This window comes from Ustilago hordei, assembly GCF_900519145.1.
Source record: "Ustilago hordei strain Uho2 genome assembly, contig: UHO2_contig_12, whole genome shotgun sequence".
NCBI lineage: Eukaryota > Fungi > Basidiomycota > Ustilaginomycetes > Ustilaginales > Ustilaginaceae > Ustilago > Ustilago hordei.
This window is the reverse complement of record NW_024545263.1, coordinates 98,984-120,285: the sequence shown is the minus strand read 5'-3', so window position 1 is coordinate 120,285 and position 21,302 is coordinate 98,984. Positions and strand designations below refer to the sequence as shown.

Genomic DNA, 21,302 nt, shown 5'->3' with positions numbered 1-21,302 from the left:
CCAAAATGTTCTGTCTTGGCCCGTCCATCTATTCTCAGTCCGAGATCCGAAAAAGTCGACCAAAAAAGTGGGAAGAAGCCCTTTCCCTCTCTCCTTTTCCTGCAAGCCTCCACACCACCTCAAACCCCATTCCCCTCACCCTCATCTGAACAACAATGAGCGATTCAGACCGGCTAACACCCCCTCTCGAAGCCTTATACTGGTCACAATACGGTACATGGTATCCTATCTTCCGCAAACATGCACCCAAATCCACCGTAATCGATATTGACGGCGTCCAACCCGAACTGCTTTCTTGGTTAGATAGCGATACGTTTGTTCTTCCTGATGGTAGTGGGCCGTCAACACTTCCCCAAACCAACGACTCTTCTTCTGAGCTATCCGATGACGAAAACGAGAAGGAAGAGCAAGAGCCGGTGATGCTGGACAAGCTGGATACGAAAATTCGACAAGTAGTGGATAAGTATGACGGAGGACCTTTATTCCCTAAACTTAATTGGTCAGCTCCGTTAGATGCTGGGTTTATGTTACCGGCGAACAACCTGCAATGTTTCTATCCGGAGGATGTGTATCTTTTGCTCAAGAGCAGCGAATTTGTAGGGAGAGATTTGGAGCAGATTGCATCCCTACATACCCCATCCCTCCCCGTCTCCTCTACGGAACACGACTCAGACCCAGCATTACAGCTCCCAACAAGCACCACCGCCTCCCCGCAATCCCAACCATCACAGGAAAGAGAGGTTCGACCGCAACTCATCCTCAAAAAGTGGTTTACCTTTGCCCGATCCCACGAGTTTCGCTGTTTTGTCCGCTCCTCTCACCTCATAGCTATCTCTCAACGTGATGTTACGTTTTACGACCACCTTCAGTCTCCACATCTACAAGCTCAGATCAAGGGCGCGATATGGGATTTCTGGCAAGATGTTATGGCGCCGGCGCAAAAGGAAGGGAGCTTCCCGTTGAAGGACTTTATTTTCGATGTATACCTAACGAAAGATCTGGAGAGGGTGTGGTTGGTAGATGTAAACGCATGGTTACCTAGGACTGATCCTTTGTTGTGGTCTTTTGATGATTTGGAGGGTGCTCATTTGCGGGAGAAGAAGATGAGGAGAAGTGATGGTGGTGGTGCGGAGGAGGAGGAGTTGGAGGATGGGATTGTGCAATTGCGGATAGCACCTACCAACGGCAATTCAACAGCAGCAGTAGATAGTACGGAAGGAGAGGATGGTGAAGAATATACAGAGGAGTGGAGCGAGTCAGATGTGGAACTACGAGTATTGAGCGATAGAAGAATGCAATCATCCGGAGGAACCAGTGCTACGTATAGTTCCAATATGGTCCCAAAAGATTTGGTCGATTTTGCGAAAACGAATGGTTCCAGTAGTGGAGGTGGAATGGGGATTGATCAGATTGTCCAGCGTTGGAACGAAAGCATCGACGCAGAGGAGGACTCCAAACAGGCTTGAAGAAGTATAGATTGTATTATGGTGACACTGAATGGGTGTTGTACATTAAGTTATCTCCGTTCCATTCTTCCCTTTCCGAAACTGCTTATGATGGACTGAGATCAATCTTCCATCGACTCCGATTTGATAGACTTCTTTTTCCTCCCCTGTCCACCACCCTTCTTCCCCGCTCCTCCTTTTGCAGGGGACTTCTTCTTACTCTCCTCCACCGCCACCTCCTCTTCTTCCTCACCACCCTCATCGTCGTCATTACCACCACCACCACCGGCGGCACCAAACCTATCCTCCTCCTCCTCATCCTCCTCCCGATCCTCATCGCCATGACTCGCCCACCACTCCTGAACCTTTATCGCCAATAACCGATCAATATCCGGCACAGGTTGCATCGCCAATCCATCCCAACCCATCTTCCTTGCAATCGCTATCCTCGCTCTATTCCTTCTCCCCAACAAACCCTTGTATTGCTCGACCAACGCACTTGTGTGATCTAAACTCTTCATCAGCACCACTGCTTCCGAGCGGGGGCCTGCACGACCGTCGATCTTTTCTCCATCGATTTCAATTCCCCCACCACCACCAGATTCGTCTTTCTTACTGGACCCGGATGTGGATTTTTTCTTCTTGGAGGGCGATTTTGATTTCTTTCCCTGTTCATCACCTGATTCTGCACCAGAGCCGGATTCATCGATGCTGCCATCCCGTTTACCCTTACTACTAGCCTCCCTTTCTAACGCCTCCCGAAGAGAAGGGACAATATCGCACAACATCTCATACCCTTTCCTAATATTAGCCCTTCTCTTTTGCTCCGATGCGATATGATTCGCTTTCTTCTCCTCTGTAGTCAACAAAGTATGCTGCCCTTTCTTTTCTTTTTCCGCCTCCTCCGCCTCCCGTTTGAGATCTTCCTCTGTGAGTTCAGGCTTGATCTCCAACCCAGTCCTCGCATCGATTAGGCCATCTTCGATATGCTGCTGCCGCAACATCTCCAGATGCGGTTGCGTACGCTTTTCCATCCGCGTAGGAGTGAAGTATGGATGCAGGTTGGCTGGGAGTCGGTGTAGTGCTGTAGCAAGGTCGAGGTCGAGGCTTGCTAGGTCTGCTAATGCGCGGATGACGGCGCCGGAGGGGCCGGTGTGGAGGGATGAGGACTGGGTGGGAGCGGTTTTGGGTGCTCCTGTAGAGGTGCGTTTGAGGGCGGTTGCTGAGGGTGAGGCTGAGGCAGTGGTGGTGGTGGGCCAAGCGGCGGAGGCACGGCGAGAAGCTTTCGGATCTGTGTTACCTGTTGGTGTCCGCGATGTGCCTTTTGGTGTTGAGTTTCCTCCTTGCCCATCATCTCCTCCGACGAAGGAATAGGCGACGCCTAACCCCGCATCTCCATTCAACATGGCAAGAGCTTGCGCTGAGAATCCTCCTCCTTGCTGCTGTTGATACCCGTGCAGCGAACCTTGTTGTTGCATCGACCCAAAATTGTGACTGCTAGGGAACTGAGCACCCAACATCGCCAGACCAGCATGTTGCTCGTCGGTCACACCAGGATAGAACGGTGGTCTTTGATGCTGTTGTTGCTGCTGATGCATCTGTTGCTGTTGCTGCTGCTGAAGACGCGCCGGAGTCTGAATCAAAATATTATCATACGGTCCATTATACCCGATCATCGAGGTACTAGATCTTCGATTCGGATCACCACCCATCCCCACCCCTTGCGGAAACTGTTGTTGCTGCTGACCTCTACTCGCCTGTGCTTCCAAGAAAGAAAGCTGTTCCATTTGCCATGCTTTGTTCTTACCATAACCTGCCGCAGCTGCTGGGGACATCGGTCCAGGTGCAGGACCGGAAAACGAAGCGTGTCGACCCGCTGGATGCGCAAAGGCAGAGTTTTCTTGAAGATGGCTGAGGTAGGATGGATTGCTAGGGCCGGATGTGGGTGGAGTAGCGCCAGAGGGTTGACGTCCGTAGAGGTTGAAGCTGTTGAGTCTTTGTGCTGCTGTTTGGTTGCTGTATGCGTCTGACTGGGAGGAGGCAGTGGAGTAGGCGAGGTGGAGTGGTTGCTGACCGGAGAGGGTGCGAGGACGCATGTCGGGACTTGCGGTTGGATCAGACATCATGCCAGCTGACGAGGTGGATGGACCTGCGAGGTGGTCATGTGTGGATGCAATGTTCGGCGGCAGCAGCGAGGGAACCTTGAAGCCGGGTGCACCGATGGTGAACGGGTCGAAGGATTCAGCGGAGGAGAGCGACTCGGTGATGAACTTGGACTCTTCTGAACTGAAGAGGGAGCCGGATGCTGGTGCTGAAGTGGATGCTGATGACGAAGATGGATCTGCAAAGCTCATGCTACCACTATAGCCATTGGCGGTGGGTGTGAGCGATGCTGATGAGCCCGAATCGGACGACGCCGATGGCGGCTGTGGGGTGGCAAAGGACATGGCGATAGAGCTTGGCCTCTCCTACGCACAGGTCGCAATGGATATGCGAGATGCTTGGGCGGTATAGATGTCGGCACCAGACCCTGCGCAACTAGTCTAGGGTTGATGCGAAGACTGCGGATGGATGAGAACTCCGCTTTCTAATACTAAGCTCGGAGCTGAGCAGCGGGGCCCGGATGACGAAGTATTCAGATGTAACGAATGTCGTATGTTGTAACTACCAGAGTCACCAAGGATGAGGTTGTTGTCAGCTGTGTAAGCCGCGACCTTTAGGATGCTAGCGAAGGTGGAGGCCACTTTTTTACCCGGATGCTAGTCAAGTATAATGAGTGTCTGCCTCCTCTTCGAATGGTATGCGAGCGCTGGATAGAGCTTCAGAGAGGATAGTGTATGCTTCGATGCAATGTGTCGTCGTCGTTCGAGAAAGACGGTACTGAGGACTGCAGGCGGCTAGGATGGATGTGGAGCAGCAAGCTTTCCTACCCTGCCTTAGCTTCGTATCCGCTCCTCCAACAAAGCGAACAAATGTGCTTTAGCCTTCGACGGAAGTTGCGTTGCCGAGAGGGACCGTGCTGGAATCGAGGATGTCGGGAATGGTATACAGTAGTGAGTCGATATCAAGAACGCGAGGGTTGAAGTGTGGATGAGGAGGAATCAAATCAAGACATGTGCAATTGCATTTGACACAAATGTGTGAATTCGGCTAAGCGGCGGTACAGCAGCGTGTGAGAGCGTGTGGAAATTGTGGGGTCTCGGATCCGGCTTGTTGCGGAAAAAAAAAATTGAAAAGAGAAAAGAGAAAAGAGAAAAGAGAAAAGAGAAAAGAGAAAAGAGAACGCTTCATCCGCTTTTGACACGCCAACTTTTGAAAGCAGCATGGCGCCACAGCCGAGAACCGCTCAGCTGTCGTGTGTTGCCTCAAATCTCGGTCCAACGGCGGCAACAGTCAATGGTATTCCCCGATGTCGTGTTCGCTAAGCTGTCATACGAGCAGCGATACACGACGCGACGCACATACCAAGCTCATGATACCACAACCTCGCAATGTAACAACGTCAAGGACAACATTCAGCGCCTGTAGCACAGTTCTTTGTTCGGTGTAGAGAGGCATGTGATGCTTTAGATTGTAGTAGCATTCAGATTTGAGTTACGACGCATCATCGTCAGTAGTCGTCGTAGGACTTCCTATCAGTCCAACGTCGGCTTCTCGCATCTTTGCTGCCAATCGCTCCTCCTGACTTCTATGCTGACTATCAGATCTTACTCTACCAGCGAACACGGGTGCATCCGAAGCCGCGTCGAATGTTGTTTTCGCAGCCACCTGCGCTGTACCTAAAGATATCGCCGTGTCAGGCTGCTGCTGCGACCTTCCGCAGTCGACTGCGATCGAGATCTTTGGTAGTGGGCGTATCCGAGTCGACGCTGGTGTTGGATTGATCGGTGCTGCCGAATCTTCTGCTCCTGTCCTCGAAACGGGTGTCAGGGACGGCGAAGCATCGAGCTGCGAAGACGATGCTCGAAGTGTGGATGCTTGCCTCGTTGGCTGGCTCGTCACAGCTGACAATGCAGCAGCGGCGACAGGTGCCGAGCGAACACTTGGTATCCTGCCAAGTGTTCCACCAGATGCTGTTGCCTGTGTCGGCGTCTGCTGTTGCTGATTAGCAATCGAAGAAGGCAGATAGCTCCACCCGTACACATCGGCCACGAACTTGGCAATATCAGGTTGAGGCTGTCGCGTTTCCGACTTTTTGATGAACGGATGGCTGATCATCTTGTGCGGACCAGGTCGCTTTGTCGGCTCCTTCTCCAGACATCGCTCGATGAAGTCACGTAATGCTCTTGACCATTTGATACCTGCCTTTTCATCGTCTTGAAGCTCGGGCACCTTCATTTTGACCACGTATGAGAGTAGGTCAATGGGTCCCAGTGGTGGTTCACCTTCGGCAGGGAAAGGAAAGCGATTGCTGGCTACTTCCAAAATCGTAAGCCCTAATGACCATACATCGGAAGTGATGGTATATGCTAGACCCCTGATTCGCTCCGGTGCCATATAGTAGCTCGTCCCCGTGAATGTACCTGCGACTGAGTTGATGAGCTCTCCTGATACTCCGAAGTCGCACAACTTGATCTGACCTTCGCGTGTCACCACGATATTGCTGGGCTTGATATCTCGATGGATGATCTTGCGTTCGTGCAGGTAGCTTAGGCCTTTCAAGACGCACTCGGCTACTTTGCCCAGCACTTTCTCTCCGGTTCGTCCGTTCCGGCTCTTGACTTTCTTGTAGATGGCGTCGAGCGAGCCTGCCTCCGCGTACTCCATGCAGATTGCAATTGATGTGTCCTGGTCCTCGAGGAATGCGCCATAGTAGCGCACGATGTAGTCCGAGTGGCATGAGCGGTTGAAAGCAAGCTCGCGCAGAATCTGTCGGTGAATTGCAGGATTGGGTGAAGTGGAAATGGTCTTCTTGGCCATGATCAGGCCTGTGGGACGATGACGCACTTTGTGGACTTCACCACTGGCACCTTCACCAAGTCTGCAAAGAATCTCGAAGTTGCCTGCCAATACAAGATCATCGTCGTATCCCGAGGTGCTGGCACGCGTCGAAGCTGCCGATGCACTCGAATCGGTTCTAGCTCGAGACTGGTGGCCTTGTGCAGACCCTTCACCGCTGCCGTGCTCGGGAGGAGCATGGTTGGAAGAGCGACTGTTGGTGCTTTTGCTGCCACTCGCGGAGTCGTTGTTCTTCCAGTAGCCATTGGATGAAGTGTTGCCGCCCATGACCGGGATCCTGAGTCCATTTGCATCGAGACGTTCGCCTTCGGAGTCGTTCATCGACATGCCACCGATAGCTCTACGCAGATCGTCTGTCAAAGCGCTGTGCATATGTGCGTTGGTCAAATGAGGCACTGTATCCGGATAGATGGATGATGCTGTCGAGTTGAAGATGCCAGGATGCCCATCGTCATAGCCCTCATCTTGGTACCCATAGGCTCCCAGATGTGATGACGAGGACGAAGCTTGTGGGATCATGAGCGAAGGTTGGGGTCGTGATAACGGCTGTGCAGGCTGCTGAAGGTTTGTGCGTGTGCTTGTCGCATCGAATGGAGGATCATTCCGATTGACCGTGCCGCCAGGAGCTGAAGAGGAGGACGAAGGCCGGGCTGGGATGGTGAGCTTTGGCATGCCCGGCTTGCGAGGCTTCTTGGGTGGGATGAGCGAGGCCATGTTTGCGGTCGATCAGAGGCCTGGGAATGCTTCGATATGGCGCGTTGGCTTATTGGCGAGTAGGTAGGAGTTGATGAGCCTCTTGCTGCCTTGCTCAGGTTGAAGCGAGCATGCAGGTGTTGGTTGTGAAGAGCTGCAGCGTCCCGCCATCTGTTACCGAGATGACGTTCGTGAGGTGCAGAGGAGAGTCTACCAGTGACGACCGGGACCACAAATGCGCGCGGCAGCAGCGATGCCGAGCCAAGATGGGTGAGTAGAGAAGTGATTTGGTGAAGGAGGTGTCAGAAGCTACTCGAGAAGATCAACAACAGCACTGTGCGCACAAAAGACACACGCTCACGCAGCGGGGACAGAAAAGCTCTTTCAATGTTAGGTTATCTGCGTAGCGACAGAATGCGGATTTTGCCAAATGATGAAAGAGAGGGTCCAAGGCGCGGTGCAGGAGCAGCAGCAAAGGAGCATCATCGCCTGCCCGAGTGTGTTGCTCTTTCGCTCTCCACTTTCCTGAGCGCGGATGGGCCGACTTTCCAGATCGAGTTGTGTTCTGGACCATCGGCAAATCCGCTTGCTCCTATCTTCCTAGCAATGTCTACCTTCTGCTATCACATCCGTATCGAATCAGCTCACGTCACAAACGTCGGATCCTCCGCCACCTGATCTCCGATAGGCGCCGTATCGATCCAGAGCCCCAGCACCGACCCACGCACAGACAATCGGAGCCCTCCGATAAGCACATCACTTCGACTCAGCTTCACAGCCACATCGTATCCCTCATCTTACACTAGATAATCAGCGCTCTTCGTCAGAATGAACATCATCGACTCCTTATTCGGCCGCGCCAAATCGCCAGCAGAGCGTCTCAGGCAACACCAACGCACACTCCAAAAGGCGCAACGAGAGCTCGACCGAGAACGAACCAAGCTCGAGCAGCAAGAAAAGAAACTCACTCAGGACATCAAGAAGAGTGCACGAGCGGGTCAGATGCCAGCTTGCAAGGTCATGGCAAAAGACTTGGTTAGGACACGTAGACACATCCACAAGTTTTACCAGATGAAGACACAGTTGCAGGCTGTCTCGTTACGTATTCAGACGCTTCGAAGTAATCAGCAGATGGCTGAGGCTATGAAGGGGGCAACACGGGTAAGTTCTGCCACTTTCCAGACTACAGTACACTGACAGCTACTGACCCTGTTCAATCCTTGCACTCGCACTGACACAACAACGACGCAGGCAATGGGCACAATGAACCAAAGCATGAACCTACCGCAAATTCAACGCATCATGCGCGACTTTGAACGCGAATCCGCAACCATGGACATGAAGGATGAGATGATGGGCGAGGCAGTCGATGAAGCAATGGATGACGAAGACGAAGGTGTAGGCGAGGAGGAGGAGTCAGATAACATCCTCAAGGAAGTGCTTGACGAGATCGGAGTGTCGGTAGGTCAGCAGCTTGGAGAAGCACCTACAGCAGCATTGTCAGCACCACAAGCAGCGCCGCAACAGCGTGTTGCCATTGGCGAAGGTGCAGGAGGTGGAAGTGCTAGCTTCGGTGGAGCATCCAAAGATGAAGATGCTCTACAGGCCAGACTTGATAGCTTGCGAAGAGATTGATTGCCTTACTTGACACCAGTTATCCTTGCTCGATGCATCCAGCACACACGCTTTCCTCATTAGATTCTGTTTCGCTCGTCACGGTTTCATGCAACGCTTTGCCATCCTTTTCTGGTAGTCTGTCTTCCCAGCTGTCTTCCGTCAGGAGTTGCTTGGTTCGGTTTCGCTAATATGGATCTGAGCTGATGTGTGCAACGAGTGGGCAGAGATGTGCACCCTTGACACGGTCCACACCTGAGAAATTCAACGCGGTTCAACGCTGTTTTAGCGTGCAGTTGCAGTCATTCTCGCCACGTTGACTTCTGCACAAGCCACTGCCGCTCATCTTTTCTCAACACCACCAACACGATCGTTCACCTTCACGCTAGTGCAGGACTTTCAGCTAACTATCAGTTGAGGAAAACGGTCAACGGTACTGAATCTGCTCCACCAGTGCTTCTTGTCCAGCTAACCCAGACCCTCGGTGTTACATGCATGGTCGTCGAAGCAGTCTCCTTACGTCGTATCGAAGATGGCGAGCGTCGCTCATCTCCCCACTCCCCTGCATCTGACGACGAACCTGGTCTCACGTCAATACCAACACTCTCTGGAGCCACACGAAGCAGCATGGTCGCCAACAACCCCGCCTCAGGCCGGTTACGGCATCCCTCACTCCCCCTTCCATTCCCACCCAAAGAAACATCCTACCGACTCAACAGTGCATTCTTCCTCTTCGGCCTCCTTAACAACTCACTCTACGTCGTCATCCTCACCGCTGCTCTCGAGCTCCTCCCTCAAGGCGTACCCACAGGCTTGGTCAGCTTTGCAAACATCTTCCCCGCACTCATAGCCAAAGCTGTATGGCCCTACCTTCTCCGAGGAACAGTTCGGTACACAAAGCGAGTATGGTCTTGTGCAGGGTTGAGCTTTGTGGGGATGTTGCTGGTGTCGTTTTTCCCGGCATTGGGAATGAGGTTGCTGGGTATTTCGCTAGCGAGCTTTTCGAGCGGGTTGGGAGAGTTGACGTTTTTGCAGTTGAGTACTAGGTATGCGCCGAAAGAAGGGAAAGGGTTGGGATTGGTTGGATTAGAGACGAATTATGCGGGTGATGCTGTCGGATGGTTTGCTAGTGGAACGGGAGCGGCGGGGCTGGTGGGTGCGGGAGCTTGGTGGGTAGTGAGAGGGTGGGGTGTGCAGACCGGAATGGCGATTTTGAGTGTTTTGCCCGGGTTTATGGTCCTCGCTTATCTGGTGGTTTGTCCTTCTGTGGAGGCGTTGCTATTTGCGGAGGGAGCAGGAGGAGGGAGCGGAGCGGGGTACGCACCCATCTCGACTTCAGAAGATGCTGCAGAAGAGCAAGCAGATGAAACCGTTGACGCAGAACCAGATACGGAAGAAAGGGAGGATTCAACCACCCCTCTCACTACCGCACCAGGCAACATCAGAGTCCGTCTCAGCTTCAACGAAAAGATGACTCTCCTCCGGCCCATGCTTCTCCGCTACATCCTCCCTCTTGTCACCGTCTATTTCGCCGAATATACCATCAATCAAGGAGTTGCACCAACCCTCATCTACCCACTTCCCACCCCGTCATCACACCCTTTGCTATCAATCATCATCAAGAAGCTCACCGACTACTATCCTCTCTATCAGCTCGTATACCAGACCTTTGTTTTCCTCTCCCGCTCCTCCATATCGATCTTCAAACTCCCCGCTATTCCACGTACCTTACTGTGGCTCCCAGCAGTGCTGCAAACCGGATTGCTGTTCTTATTGGCATCGGAGAGTTTGTATGGCTGGTTCAGGGCGAGTATTGCTAATCCGTTGGTGATCGTGTTGATCTGTATAGAGGGGTTGGCGGGTGGTGCGGCGTATGTGAGTGTATTTTACAGTATCGGCGTTGATGGAAGGAATGATGGGAACAGAATCGTTTTGCCCGCAGATGCGACGCAAGAAGCTGAGGGAGAGTATGGGGAAGATAAGGCTTATGCACTCGCAAAGAAGGCTCAGGAGCAAGAGTTTAGGATCGGAAGTGTTGGTGTAAGTATCCTCCCAAACAAGGTCTCATGATGACGTGCACGAAGAGATAACTGATTCAAGTACTTCGACCCCACTTCTGGTTCTGGTACGACAACAGTTCGGCGACAGTCTCGGTATTCTAGCAGCCAGCATCATCAGCATGCCTCTTCAAGTGGGACTTTGCAACGCCCAGGCGAGGGATGGCAGAGAGTTGTGTAAACAGGCATAGAACTGCTCTTTTGTCAGTCATCACACTGCGGATCGCACCTGTTCTCTTCAAGCTTGCTGTCTCCTTCGTCGTCTGCATCGGCTCTAAGTATACCTGTGCCATTGCTTGTGGCTTCCAGCCTTCGAATTGACATTCTTAATGTTGTGGTCACAACAGCTGACATGGGATTTTATTGTGAAACTGTTGCTAATTTATATATGTATATTACTTTGGTCTACTTTATCAGAGGGCCCTATAGCTCAGCGGTAGAGCGTTGGCTTCCAGCTTCTTGGAATTTTCCAAAGGTCATCCGTTCAAATCGGGTTGGGGTCATCAGGAAATCTTTTTTGCTTTTTTCTACTCAAGTTACTTTTGCTTCCATCTGAGCTCCGCATTCCTTTTGCATACAGTATTTTGGCACGATTTTTCAAAACTTTTTGCCCTTTTGTGGGCCTCCACGAACGCGGAAGATCGAGGGGCACACCCTCCAACTTTTTTGAACAAGACTTATCAAGAAATGGCCGAGTTATGGTGATTTTAAGGTTTTTGAGATGGTGTCACTGCTACTAATCAGGCGTCGCTCCTGATCACCTCGACCTTTCGACATCACCACTCCTCACCAGACTCGACGACGACACTCAGCAGACCACAGCGCATCCCAACACATCAAAAACCGACAGCATCGACGCCTCTGCAGGATCCAAGGACAGAAAACACCACCTTCGCACCCTCTGCATCCATCCGACCGCAAACAACTTGACTTCGACTCAATGAAATCGCGACTTTTCGCAAGCTGCACCACTTTGGCGACGCTGGGGAGCTCAGCATAGCAACGGGCAAAACCAGCACCTCTTTCGTTACAACTCCCCCGTACCTTTTTCAGCGACAGCTCTGGAGGGCCTGATCACGACGGCCGGTCCTTTGTTTGCTCTACTCCAACCTGCCTCTGACCTTGTGTCTGCGACTCTTCTGGCATTTATCGGTGACTTTGGCCTACGACTCTCTTGCTTGCTTGCTTCGGCGACCAGGAAGTTACCTCTCTGAGGACCCAATGTTTGTTTGCATCTGTCGGTCGAGAAGTTCGATCCTGGCCTAGAGGCATTTTCTTTCCCCTTTGGTCCTTTTGTACAATATCTGTTTCGATGCGGTTCCAATATCTTCTTTGGTCTGATATAATAATAATAAAAAGTATTGTCGAGCCCACTACTTTTTCAGACGCTATCACATCCGAGGACGACGGAGGATGGATGATACACATTTGCTTAAGGATTCAATACCCTTGATTTACAGAAAGAGATACACAACTAATACTTTGACGGGTGATACAATAATCGACGATCTAGCCTCGGGAGCCTAGGCAAACTGACTCTTACGCATAAGATTGCGTCGAACACGACGCTTCTCCGAACCCAACTGAATCGGACCCTCTGCTCCATTGACTGCGGTTTGCTTTCCCTTCTTCTGACGATTCGGTCCGCTGGTGGCAGCATGAGGCCATTCGAGATACGGCACTTGGTTACGTGGCATTCCAGCCAGCAACGGCACCTCCGCCTGACCGCCCTTCGAGGAACCAGCTTCATCCTGCGAATAGAAAGTAGCGGGGGAAACATCAAGTTTGCTCTCCCTAGCTTCTTTGATCGCCTCGAAGTCGAGTGAAGCCCACACGGGAAGTTCAAGAGCGCCTTTGACCAGACCGATGCGGCAGCTGTTTTGCTGAATTTCTTGTAGGAAAGTGGTGTCGAGAGGTGTGAGAAGGTGGATCTGGCCTGAGGCAGGATCGATGGAACGGACGATGCCGAGGCCAAGGCAGCGAGTGGAGAGACCAGGAGCGGAGTGAGCGAGGTGGGCTGCTCGGTCGAAGGCTTGTTTCCAGGTGCTTGCTGGGTTGCCTTCCTCCTCTGCTGCGGGATCTTCCTCGTCGACTTGGTCAGAGACAACAATGCCGACGATGGAGGAGTTCAATGCAAGGAGCTTAAGGCTGTCAGGTACGGATGATCCAAGAGCAAGGACGCGGATACCAGCCTGCAGACCAGAAGCAACGTCGATGAAGAGTGGACGGCGGTACGCGAGCGGCTCGGAGAAGTCCCATGTGCCTTGAGTCTTGAATGCGTTGGAGTTTCCAGCTGTGGCGAGCTTCTGCGCGTAGAGGTAGCTCATGACGTTCAAGAGTCGGCTTTCGGCAGGTGCGAGTTTCGAGCCCATCTCAGTGACGTAGCGCGGAGGAGTTGAGCCTCCGTCACCGCCCTTTCCTGTCTTAGCATCTTCCCTACTCGATCCTCTGCCGTTCTTCTCCTCAACACCATTCTGATAGTTGCCATTGCCGTTATTGCCCTGCTGTCCGAATGTACCCTGCACGAACTCCAATTGCGAGACACTCTCGAGAGTGATGATCTCAGGCCCAGAGCCAGCGATCGCTCCATGAGCGTCCAGCCAGACAGGGCCACGGGTGGGAGGAGGTACGGGATCAGGCGATCCCCGTGGAATAACGTCAAGGATGTGTGTGGGTCGGAGCACAGGTTCGAGTCGAGAGGCGAGATCGGCACCAAGACCTTTGATCCAGCCTTGCGTGTTGATGATGAGTGGGACTCGCTGCTGTTTGCTTGAAGCGTCAGGTTGGCCGGGCTGGATATCTGTGCGGAAGTATTCGATGAGATCGTGAATAGCAGCGACGTAGCTCTCGGGATCGTCTCGGGGCGAGACATCGCCGGTGAAGTGTGCACGAACGGGGACGCGAGGTTGGCACCAGCCTGGACCGAGGGTGATGCAGCCTCGAGCGGGACCTTCGATGCCTTCGGGGTTGGAGGATCCTGCTTGTGCTGCAGTGTGGCCGTTCTGCATTTCACTCTCGCGCTGCTCAGCTCCTTCGTGCTCCTCATTCTGTTCGGGTCGTTGTCGCTTCTGCACCTCGTCAGCGATGTCAAAGACGTGTAAAGCCACCATGCCTGGCGGACCAAAGTCGCTCTGACCTAGATCGAGCTCAAGGTAGGCGGCCTTGCCTCCGATCATGTCACCCAACGATAGCAATTGTTCAAGAGCCATGCGACTGAGTGTACTCTTGCCGACCTTCTTGTTGCCGCGAACTAGAGCGACGACGGACTCTTCCTGTGGGTGTTGCGCTGCCGATAAGGCGGATGCTGTAAGGGTTCGGAGGGCGTTCTGCCAGGTGTGAGGCATATAGGTGGCGCTAAGGCCAGCAGTAGCAAACATACCGTGAGCTGCGATATTTCTGGGCTTCCGAGCAATCTTCTCAACGTCAGGAGCGATCAGAATCTTGATAGTGGAGAGCTGGTAAAGACTGCCGAGTTCGAGATTGGGCGGCATCGAGAATGGGGTTGCGAGGCCGCCGATGGGACAGACCTGGCCGATGGCTGTGATGGGGGACGAGAGTGGCGTAAGTTTGACGACTGTGTCGAAGCCGCTGCGCAATATGTTGCTGACGACGCGATCCGCATTGAGGTCTTCTCCTGACTTGGAGCCATTCTGTTGTGAGTCGTGCACGTTCAACACCGATCCAGGAATCGACTTGAGGACTGGGAGTGGGTTGCTGACGGGAGCAAAGATGTTGGTGGTGCGGAAGCCCTGGTCCGACGAAGAAATGATAGCACCGCCGATCTGGACGCAGCCCCAAAGTACCTCGATGTGGCCGATGCCCACGAAAACAAGGGTTTCTCCATGTCGCATGCCAAAGTACAGCTCTTCTCTTGCACGCTTGCGCTTGTTTTCGATGACGTGTACGTTCTGCGAGTCTCCCTGCAGGATCGGTGTGAAGTTGGAGTACGGGATTGCGTCCAGGAGTGCTTCCCGAGTCAGCTTGTTCGCAGTATCATCTTCTTCTCCGTCCTCCTCTTCACTGTCGCTGTTGGGGACGATTGGCTCGGCGCAACCCTTTCCCTTGCGATCTGATTGCTGTTTGGCAGCCGTGATGCGGGTGGATGTGTGACGTTGCGGACTGGTCTTAACCGCTGCTTCGTCAGTCTCCTTCTCGTCATCCTCCGAGGAGTTGTCAGAGTCAACGCCCTCCGCTGCGTCTCCTTCCACGAGGTCATGTCCAGGTGCGGATGCTACCTCTTCGTCTTGGTCGTCACTCTCACCGAAGGCCAGGAAGCCCGTCACCTCGTTCTCGACGGGCATTGCAGAAGTGCCGATGCTCGCCTTGGCGTGTTTGCCAGCAGGACCCGCAAAGTATCGCTTAGCCACCTTCAGTCTCTCTGCATCGGGAGTAGCGAATAAGGACTTCTGCTTGGCTAAGCCTGTGGCCTTGCCTTTCCCTTTTTCCTTTGTCGGCTTTTCCGATGCTGCTTCTTTGGCGGGAGATGTCTTGGCTGTCTTCTTCTTGAGAGGCGTCTTCAATGGCGACTGTTTGGCTGCCTTGCGCTCCGGCTCAGCCGACGACTCGGCTTCTTCCGCGATGCTCCTGCGGGATTTGACTGGAGTGCGGGCTTTTGACTTCTTCCGTGGCGGCTGCGATGCCTCGTCGGCTGATCCGAGGTTGAACTCCTCGAGGATATCATCAATCGATGGACCCGATTCGTCGCCCGATTCGACCAGTTCCGCAGCGCTTAGCGACTTGCGCTTCTTCTGGCTAGAGACGGGCGTTGCAGTCGAGGCTAAAGCTTTCTTCCCACCGCTGCGGGATGGTGTGCTAGCAGAGGCTTTGGTTACCCTGGGTGTCGACTGAGCCTCGGCGACGTCAGGCTTCGCATATGCAGAGACAGAGCTCCTCCGTGGCCTTGATGCTGCAATTGAGTCGTCAAGTTGAGCAATAGACGAGCGTCGTCGTCGCTTCGAAGTATAACGAGGTTGGGTCTTCGAAGAGGAAGGCTCGGCGGAACGCTCGGCGGAACGCTCGCTGGTCTGAGCTGCGGATAGTAGCGGGATGTCTACCCGGACACCCGTCGATTTATCATCGTCATCGTCGATACCAACATCGTCTTCGGCTTCGCTGTCTGGCCCACGTCGAGAAGAGGAGGTCCTCCTAGACGAGCGCGAAGCAGAAGCCTTCCCCGAGCCGCTCGCTTCTGCCTGAGCCTGTTGCTGGCGAGCTTGGCGAGCTGCCACTGCGCTCATCGGAGCGGCAGCTGCTTCCTTCTTTCGAGACATGTTGGCTGCTGCGGCCTTGATGCGGAAGCAGAGGCGGAAGAGAGCTTCTTGAAGTGGTGGTCGGAAGGAAGGTAGGAGAGTGGAGAAAAGAGGCCGACTTTGGAACCACGAAATGGGGTCGCGGAAAGCGCTGGCCTGTGTCTTTTCCACCTTCCAGTGCTTCGAGGGTCCAAAACTGCGCATTATTTCTTCCAAAAAGTCTCAAAAAATCGAAAATAATTTGCCAGTGGAGAGAGCTCATCACGTGTGGCCCTTTCTCTCTTGTCTTGGCAGCCTTCAGTGTTGCTCAGGTCAAGCCAGTCCAACACATCCTTTGAGTTGTCTGCTCAACCACATCGTCTCCGCACACCCTTCGATTCCAGCACAGCGGACACAACTACGATGCCAACCAAGTCTTCAGCCAAAGGAGGTGGCAAGTCCGGCAACGCCGCTGCTTCCTCCAAAGCTAAATCGCAGCAGAACAAGGAAGAGGACCTTCAGCGTGAGCCTCTCCAGGCTGTCATCCTCGCCGATGCCTTCTCGAAGCGTCTCCACCCTCTCACAACCGACAAGCCGGCATGTCTTCTTCCGCTATGCAACGTGCCCTTGCTCGACTGGACACTCGAGAATCTCGCTCTGGCCGAAGTTGAGGAGATCTTCATCCTCGCAACCCGACACTCGGACCAGATCAAGAAGCATCTTGCGACATCTCCAGCTCGATACTCGCTCCCCAAGATCACTGTCATTGCCACTCCAGATGCGCAGTCGCTCGGCGATGTGATGCGTGAGCTCGACAGCAAACAGATCATCCGCTCCGACTTTATCCTCATTCACGCCGACTCGGTTGCCAGCATGGATCTTGCCAGCATCGTCGACGCACACAAGCGCCGCAGAAAGAAGGACAAGGACGCTATCATGACCATCTGCACTATGCCTGTCGGCAAGCGCAGCAGGATCCGCACACCAGGCAACCTCTCGCTCTTCTTCGTCGAGCCGCACACTTCGCAACTCGTACACTACGCACCCGTCCGCGCGGCACCAAGGCTCAGGACCACAAGCCTGCCGCTCGAAGTTTTCGATGAGGATGCGGCTGCCACTGTCAACAGTCTTTCTCGGGGCGCTGAGGTAGACATTCGACACGATCTGGTCGACTGTGGTATTGACATCTGCTCCGCCGACGTACCGCCTCTCTTCTCGGAGAACTTCGACTACCAGGCCCTCCGCCGCGACTTTGTGCTTGGTATCCTCACCTCTGACTTGCTCGACAGCAAGATCTTTGTTCATGTTGCACCGACCGGTCCACCTGCCTCTGCAGTTCAGATTGCCAGCTCGTCTTTCCCCGAGACCGTCGGCACTTCTACATATGGTCGTGGCTACGCTGCTCGTGTCAAGTCTCCAGCTGACTACGATGCTATCACAAAGGACGTCATTGGACAGTGGACCTACCCACTCGGACCCGCAGGCTACTTGCCAGGTGGTCAACGATACAGCCCACGATCTGGTCTCCGGTTCCTCGGTGACAACGTCGTCCTCAGCCGCACATGTCAGCTCGGACCTCACACTTTGATCGGATGCCAGTCCGAGATTGGCGAGAAGGCTTCGCTGCAACAGTCAGTGCTCGGCTCTTCCGTCAAGATCGGCAGCCGCACCAACATTTCTGGCTCCTACATCTGGGCCAACACTCTCGTAGGCACAGGTTGCACTATCGAGCGCAGCATCATCGCCGAGAACGTCAAGATCTTGGACGGCGTCAAGATCAACAAGGGCTGCATCATCGCCGATGGATGCGTGGTCGGGCCCAACATCGAGCTCCCCGCCTTCAGCAGGATAGGCAACAGGAAATTCAAGTCCGAGTTCGACTTTGATAGCGATAGCGAGGATGGTGAAGGAGAAGATGCGGCACAGTCTGCAGCTGCTGGTAGCAAGGACGCCTCCTCGAAGCTGCTGGGCGCACAGGGTGTCGGTTTCCTCTGGCCAGCGCTAGGCGAGAAACCATCGAGAGCCGAGGATGACATGGACTCGGAAGCTTCCGATGATGATGAGGACGAGGTGGACGAGATCGAGCGTTCGCACAACTTGCGGTTGATGCGTCTTGGTGCTGATATGGACGATATGCAGCTTTCGGACTCGCTCTCTGACGTCTCCTCCGTCGGTGTTGGCCGCGATTCGGACGATGATGATGACGACGATGACTCAGAGCTTGGTACAGACAACTCGATGTCGGACGACAACGACGATGCATTGATTGGATCCTCAATGATGCTCGACGGCGAAACTAATGTCGAGAGGCAAGCAGCTGTCAAGCGACTCGACGAGTTCCGCACCGAAGCTGCCGCCTCATTAGAACGTGCTTTCGAAGAGAACCACACGGTCGACGATGCAGCCATCGAACTCAAGACCCTCCGTATGGCCTCGAATGTCCCGCTCAAGGAAGTCCGCAAGACGGTCATCGGCTTCATCCTCACCAAATGCGAGCCCGATCAGCCAAAAGAAATGCTCAAGGTGCTCGACAAATGGTGTCCGCTCATCTCCGTCGTCGCTGTCGATGACCAGATCGAGGCGCTCGCCACAGTGCAGAACTTCTGCGCGACACACGCAAAGTACTTTAAGATCTTCATTCCGCTGTTGAAGAAGTTCTACAATGATGACATCATCTCGGAGGAGAACATCGTGGGTTGGTGGAAGAGCCCGTTGAGTCGTCAGACCGAGGCTGAGGTTGGGGGTGAGAAGAACTTGCAGTTGAGGAAGGCGGCAGAAGAGGTCATCAGGTATATCTTGGAGTCTCAAGAGAGTTCCGATGAGGATGAGGACGATGAGGATGAGGAGTAGTGTACACTCAACTTAATGCAGACTTGGCACATTCCTCAAAAGCTTAATCCCAAGATGTGTGGTCGGTCCATTTGGTCAAAGATCTCCTCAAACACACGAAGTCGCACACAGGTGAACAGGATCGGCGAAAAGCTAAACTCTGGCTGAGATGTAAGATTTCTCGCTGTCTGCGTGAGCTGAGAATCCGGACTGCCGAAACGCTTAGCAATCACCTGCCACTAATGAATCCGAACCCAGCAGCTGATGCACCATACTTGACTCGCTCAGCTTCAGCCTTCGCCTCTTCTTCCTGTCTCTTACGCTCTTCCTCGAAGCGCTTCTCCTCGCCATACAGACTAATATCGTTCAGCATGCAATCCAGTTCTGGGCTGACGATGAACTTGCGATGCAGTTCTCCCAGCGCTGTAGCGGTGCGGTTGTTTGGATCCAACAGCATGACTTGTTGCAAGAACGTGCTCTGCGAACCACCTGTAACTTCCATGACCAGCTCGCCAAACCGTAAGAAAACGCGGCCGTCTCGGTAAACGTCGAGCTTGCCGACGAGACCGTCTGCCTTGCTGGAGCCTGCAGATTTGGTGTCGCGCTTCTTGTCGTCTTCTTCTGAATCCGCATCGGATTCGTCTTCGACTTCAGAGCTGGACGGAGCTTCATCTTTGACTGCGATTGAGGGGCGTGCTTGGCCTGCACCACCGGTGGTGCCTTCTGCAAATGATACGCTGCGACGCTTGCTTGCCGCGCTCGTGCTCTCGGCGTCGGTTGCTGTGGATGGTGCATCGGCGGCGGTGGTGGTGCTGGTGCTGGACGTCTTTGATGCCTTGAATTTGGGGAACAGCTGAGGGAACTGGAAGAGGTAGAGTCGGTTCTCGGGGTTAACATCGTCGTCATCATGGAAGACAAAGTCATCCACGAGATCGTCCATAAGCTCTTCGCCTTCGCTTTCGCTGAGATCGAGCGCATCAGCCGTGTTGACTTTCGAGTCTTCTTCTGGTTGTGGTGTAACTGATTCGCTCGAGATGATTGTGGATGTTCCAGATCCGTTCAAACCCGTAGTCACGCTAGGGTCAAGCTCTCCCAAAGCGTCGTCTTCTGACTTGACGCGTACGCCTGCAGTTGGGTTGGCGTCTCTTTCGTCCTTTAAGATTCTTCCTTCCATCTTCTTTTGACGTGCATTTGCCACTTTTTGCTTATCCTTCTTGCTCTCCTTCTCGACAACTCTTGGCAATGCTCGAGGTGCAAGCTCGTCAAGACCGTGCACTTCATCCATGTCGACAATCTCCACGCCTCCATCTTCAGGATCTGAATACTGTTCCGCATCTTTGAGCTTGTCTGGGTTGCGATACGAGGCCCTGTCTGGATCGGTCTTGGCGGGAGTGTTGCCTCGGCTGGAGTCTGCACTGCCTATAGGTGTGAAACTTGAACCACCTGGTCCAACGGGAGCTACTTTCTTTCCGGTCGGCCGTAACGAAGGACCCAAGGCGAAAGGTCCTGACGCTGTCATCTGTACTGCTTGGCGTGGTGGACGTGCGCCGCCACGACCTCGACCTCTGCCTCTACCTCCTGGCGCTGAGCTCGCTCCGTGTGGTGTCGAAAGTGGCGAAACTGATGGTGACTCTGCTGCGGTCGATGACTGTGGTGCTGGCGATTCGGATGCTTTGCGTCGTTGCGGCCTGACTGGACGGAACTGCATGCGAACTCCTGAGCCTGGACCCGCTGATCCTGGTACGCCCGGCGCAGGCGATGCGTACGAAGACCGTGATGGTACCATGGATGCACTGGACGATACTGGTGCTCCACGGCCTGGTCCTCCTCGCAATGACCCTACCCCCTGGAGAGAAGCCATGCCTCGAAAAGGTCGGGCAGCCACGGGCGCTGTATGATTTGTGCTTCGAGTGGAAGGTGCACCGTCATTGGCTTTCCCCGAGGACGAGCCGGAAGGCTGCTGTGAAGGATCTGACATCGTGGAAGTAGCCTCGATGAATACGAGGCTTCTTGTTTGAGGATGAATGCGGAAGCTAAAGGTCTGGAAAGTCGAGCTCTGGAAGCCAAGTCTTCTTCTTCTTGTTCAACAGCTGTCATGTTTGCCAAAAAAAAACCTGCAGGTTGTCATTGCAAATTCTTAGCCGACTTCCGGACAACAGGCCCGATCAAGTACACCATCGGGTTAGCCCGCAGCAAGATCGACTTCTCAACCCAACATTTTGCAGACTGACACGCGATCGATAAAGGCTCTGCAGCAAGGAAGAAGGAAGAAACGCTCTGGAATCGGGGATCGTTCCGCGCACGGTCGCAGTGAGCGCATCGTCTGTGTGTTGCTCTTCGATGCTCCACTTTGTGAGACAGCCCTTTTTCACGATTCTACGCTAGAGCCAGAGCGTCCGATCTCTGCCATCAGTAACCAGCCATGCGCATCTTCCACCTGCACTTCCTTTCCACACTACCACGATCCATAACTCCTC

General features: G+C 53.7%; 8 protein-coding genes and 1 non-coding gene across 9 annotated transcripts; 5 read left to right on the top strand and 4 right to left on the bottom strand.

Annotated features, from left to right (window-relative positions):
- Positions 1–155: 155 nt before the first annotated feature.
- Positions 156–1,466, top strand: UHO2_05095 (related to CDC123 - protein controls the cell cycle by controlling eIF2gamma abundance; the record flags this gene model as incomplete). The annotated part of the gene is made up of 1 exon (XM_041556098.1): positions 156–1,466. The coding sequence occupies one exon, from the start codon at positions 156–158 to the stop codon at positions 1,464–1,466; it is 1,311 nt and encodes a 436-aa protein (XP_041412032.1).
- Positions 1,467–1,567: 101 nt separating this feature from the next.
- On the bottom strand, positions 1,568–3,892 carry UHO2_05094 (uncharacterized protein; the record flags this gene model as incomplete). Its single annotated transcript, XM_041556097.1, has 1 exon — positions 1,568–3,892. One exon carries the CDS (start codon positions 3,890–3,892, stop codon positions 1,568–1,570), a length of 2,325 nt encoding a protein of 774 aa, XP_041412031.1.
- A 1,147-nt stretch (positions 3,893–5,039) lies between these two features.
- On the bottom strand, positions 5,040–7,118 carry UHO2_05093 (uncharacterized protein; the record flags this gene model as incomplete). Its single annotated transcript, XM_041556096.1, has 1 exon — positions 5,040–7,118. One exon carries the CDS (start codon positions 7,116–7,118, stop codon positions 5,040–5,042), a length of 2,079 nt encoding a protein of 692 aa, XP_041412030.1.
- Positions 7,119–7,925: 807 nt separating this feature from the next.
- Positions 7,926–8,732, top strand: UHO2_05092 (uncharacterized protein; the record flags this gene model as incomplete). The annotated part of the gene is made up of 2 exons (XM_041556095.1): positions 7,926–8,258; positions 8,349–8,732. The coding sequence occupies 2 exons, from the start codon at positions 7,926–7,928 to the stop codon at positions 8,730–8,732; spliced, it is 717 nt and encodes a 238-aa protein (XP_041412029.1).
- A 474-nt stretch (positions 8,733–9,206) lies between these two features.
- Positions 9,207–10,959, top strand: UHO2_05091 (uncharacterized protein; the record flags this gene model as incomplete). Its single annotated transcript, XM_041556094.1, has 2 exons — positions 9,207–10,751; positions 10,849–10,959. 2 exons carry the CDS (start codon positions 9,207–9,209, stop codon positions 10,957–10,959), a joined length of 1,656 nt encoding a protein of 551 aa, XP_041412028.1.
- Positions 10,960–11,187: 228 nt separating this feature from the next.
- tRNA-Trp(CCA) lies at positions 11,188–11,271 on the top strand. Its single transcript has one exon. It is a non-coding gene; the product is annotated as a tRNA-Trp (tRNA).
- A 1,020-nt stretch (positions 11,272–12,291) lies between these two features.
- On the bottom strand, positions 12,292–16,038 carry UHO2_05090 (uncharacterized protein; the record flags this gene model as incomplete). The annotated part of the gene is made up of 1 exon (XM_041556093.1): positions 12,292–16,038. One exon carries the CDS (start codon positions 16,036–16,038, stop codon positions 12,292–12,294), a length of 3,747 nt encoding a protein of 1,248 aa, XP_041412027.1.
- Positions 16,039–16,419: 381 nt separating this feature from the next.
- UHO2_05089 (uncharacterized protein) lies at positions 16,420–18,846 on the top strand (the record flags this gene model as incomplete). Its single annotated transcript, XM_041556092.1, has 1 exon — positions 16,420–18,846. One exon carries the CDS (start codon positions 16,420–16,422, stop codon positions 18,844–18,846), a length of 2,427 nt encoding a protein of 808 aa, XP_041412026.1.
- A 208-nt stretch (positions 18,847–19,054) lies between these two features.
- UHO2_05088 (uncharacterized protein) lies at positions 19,055–20,803 on the bottom strand (the record flags this gene model as incomplete). The annotated part of the gene is made up of 1 exon (XM_041556091.1): positions 19,055–20,803. The coding sequence occupies one exon, from the start codon at positions 20,801–20,803 to the stop codon at positions 19,055–19,057; it is 1,749 nt and encodes a 582-aa protein (XP_041412025.1).
- Between the last annotated feature and the right edge of the window lie 499 nt (positions 20,804–21,302).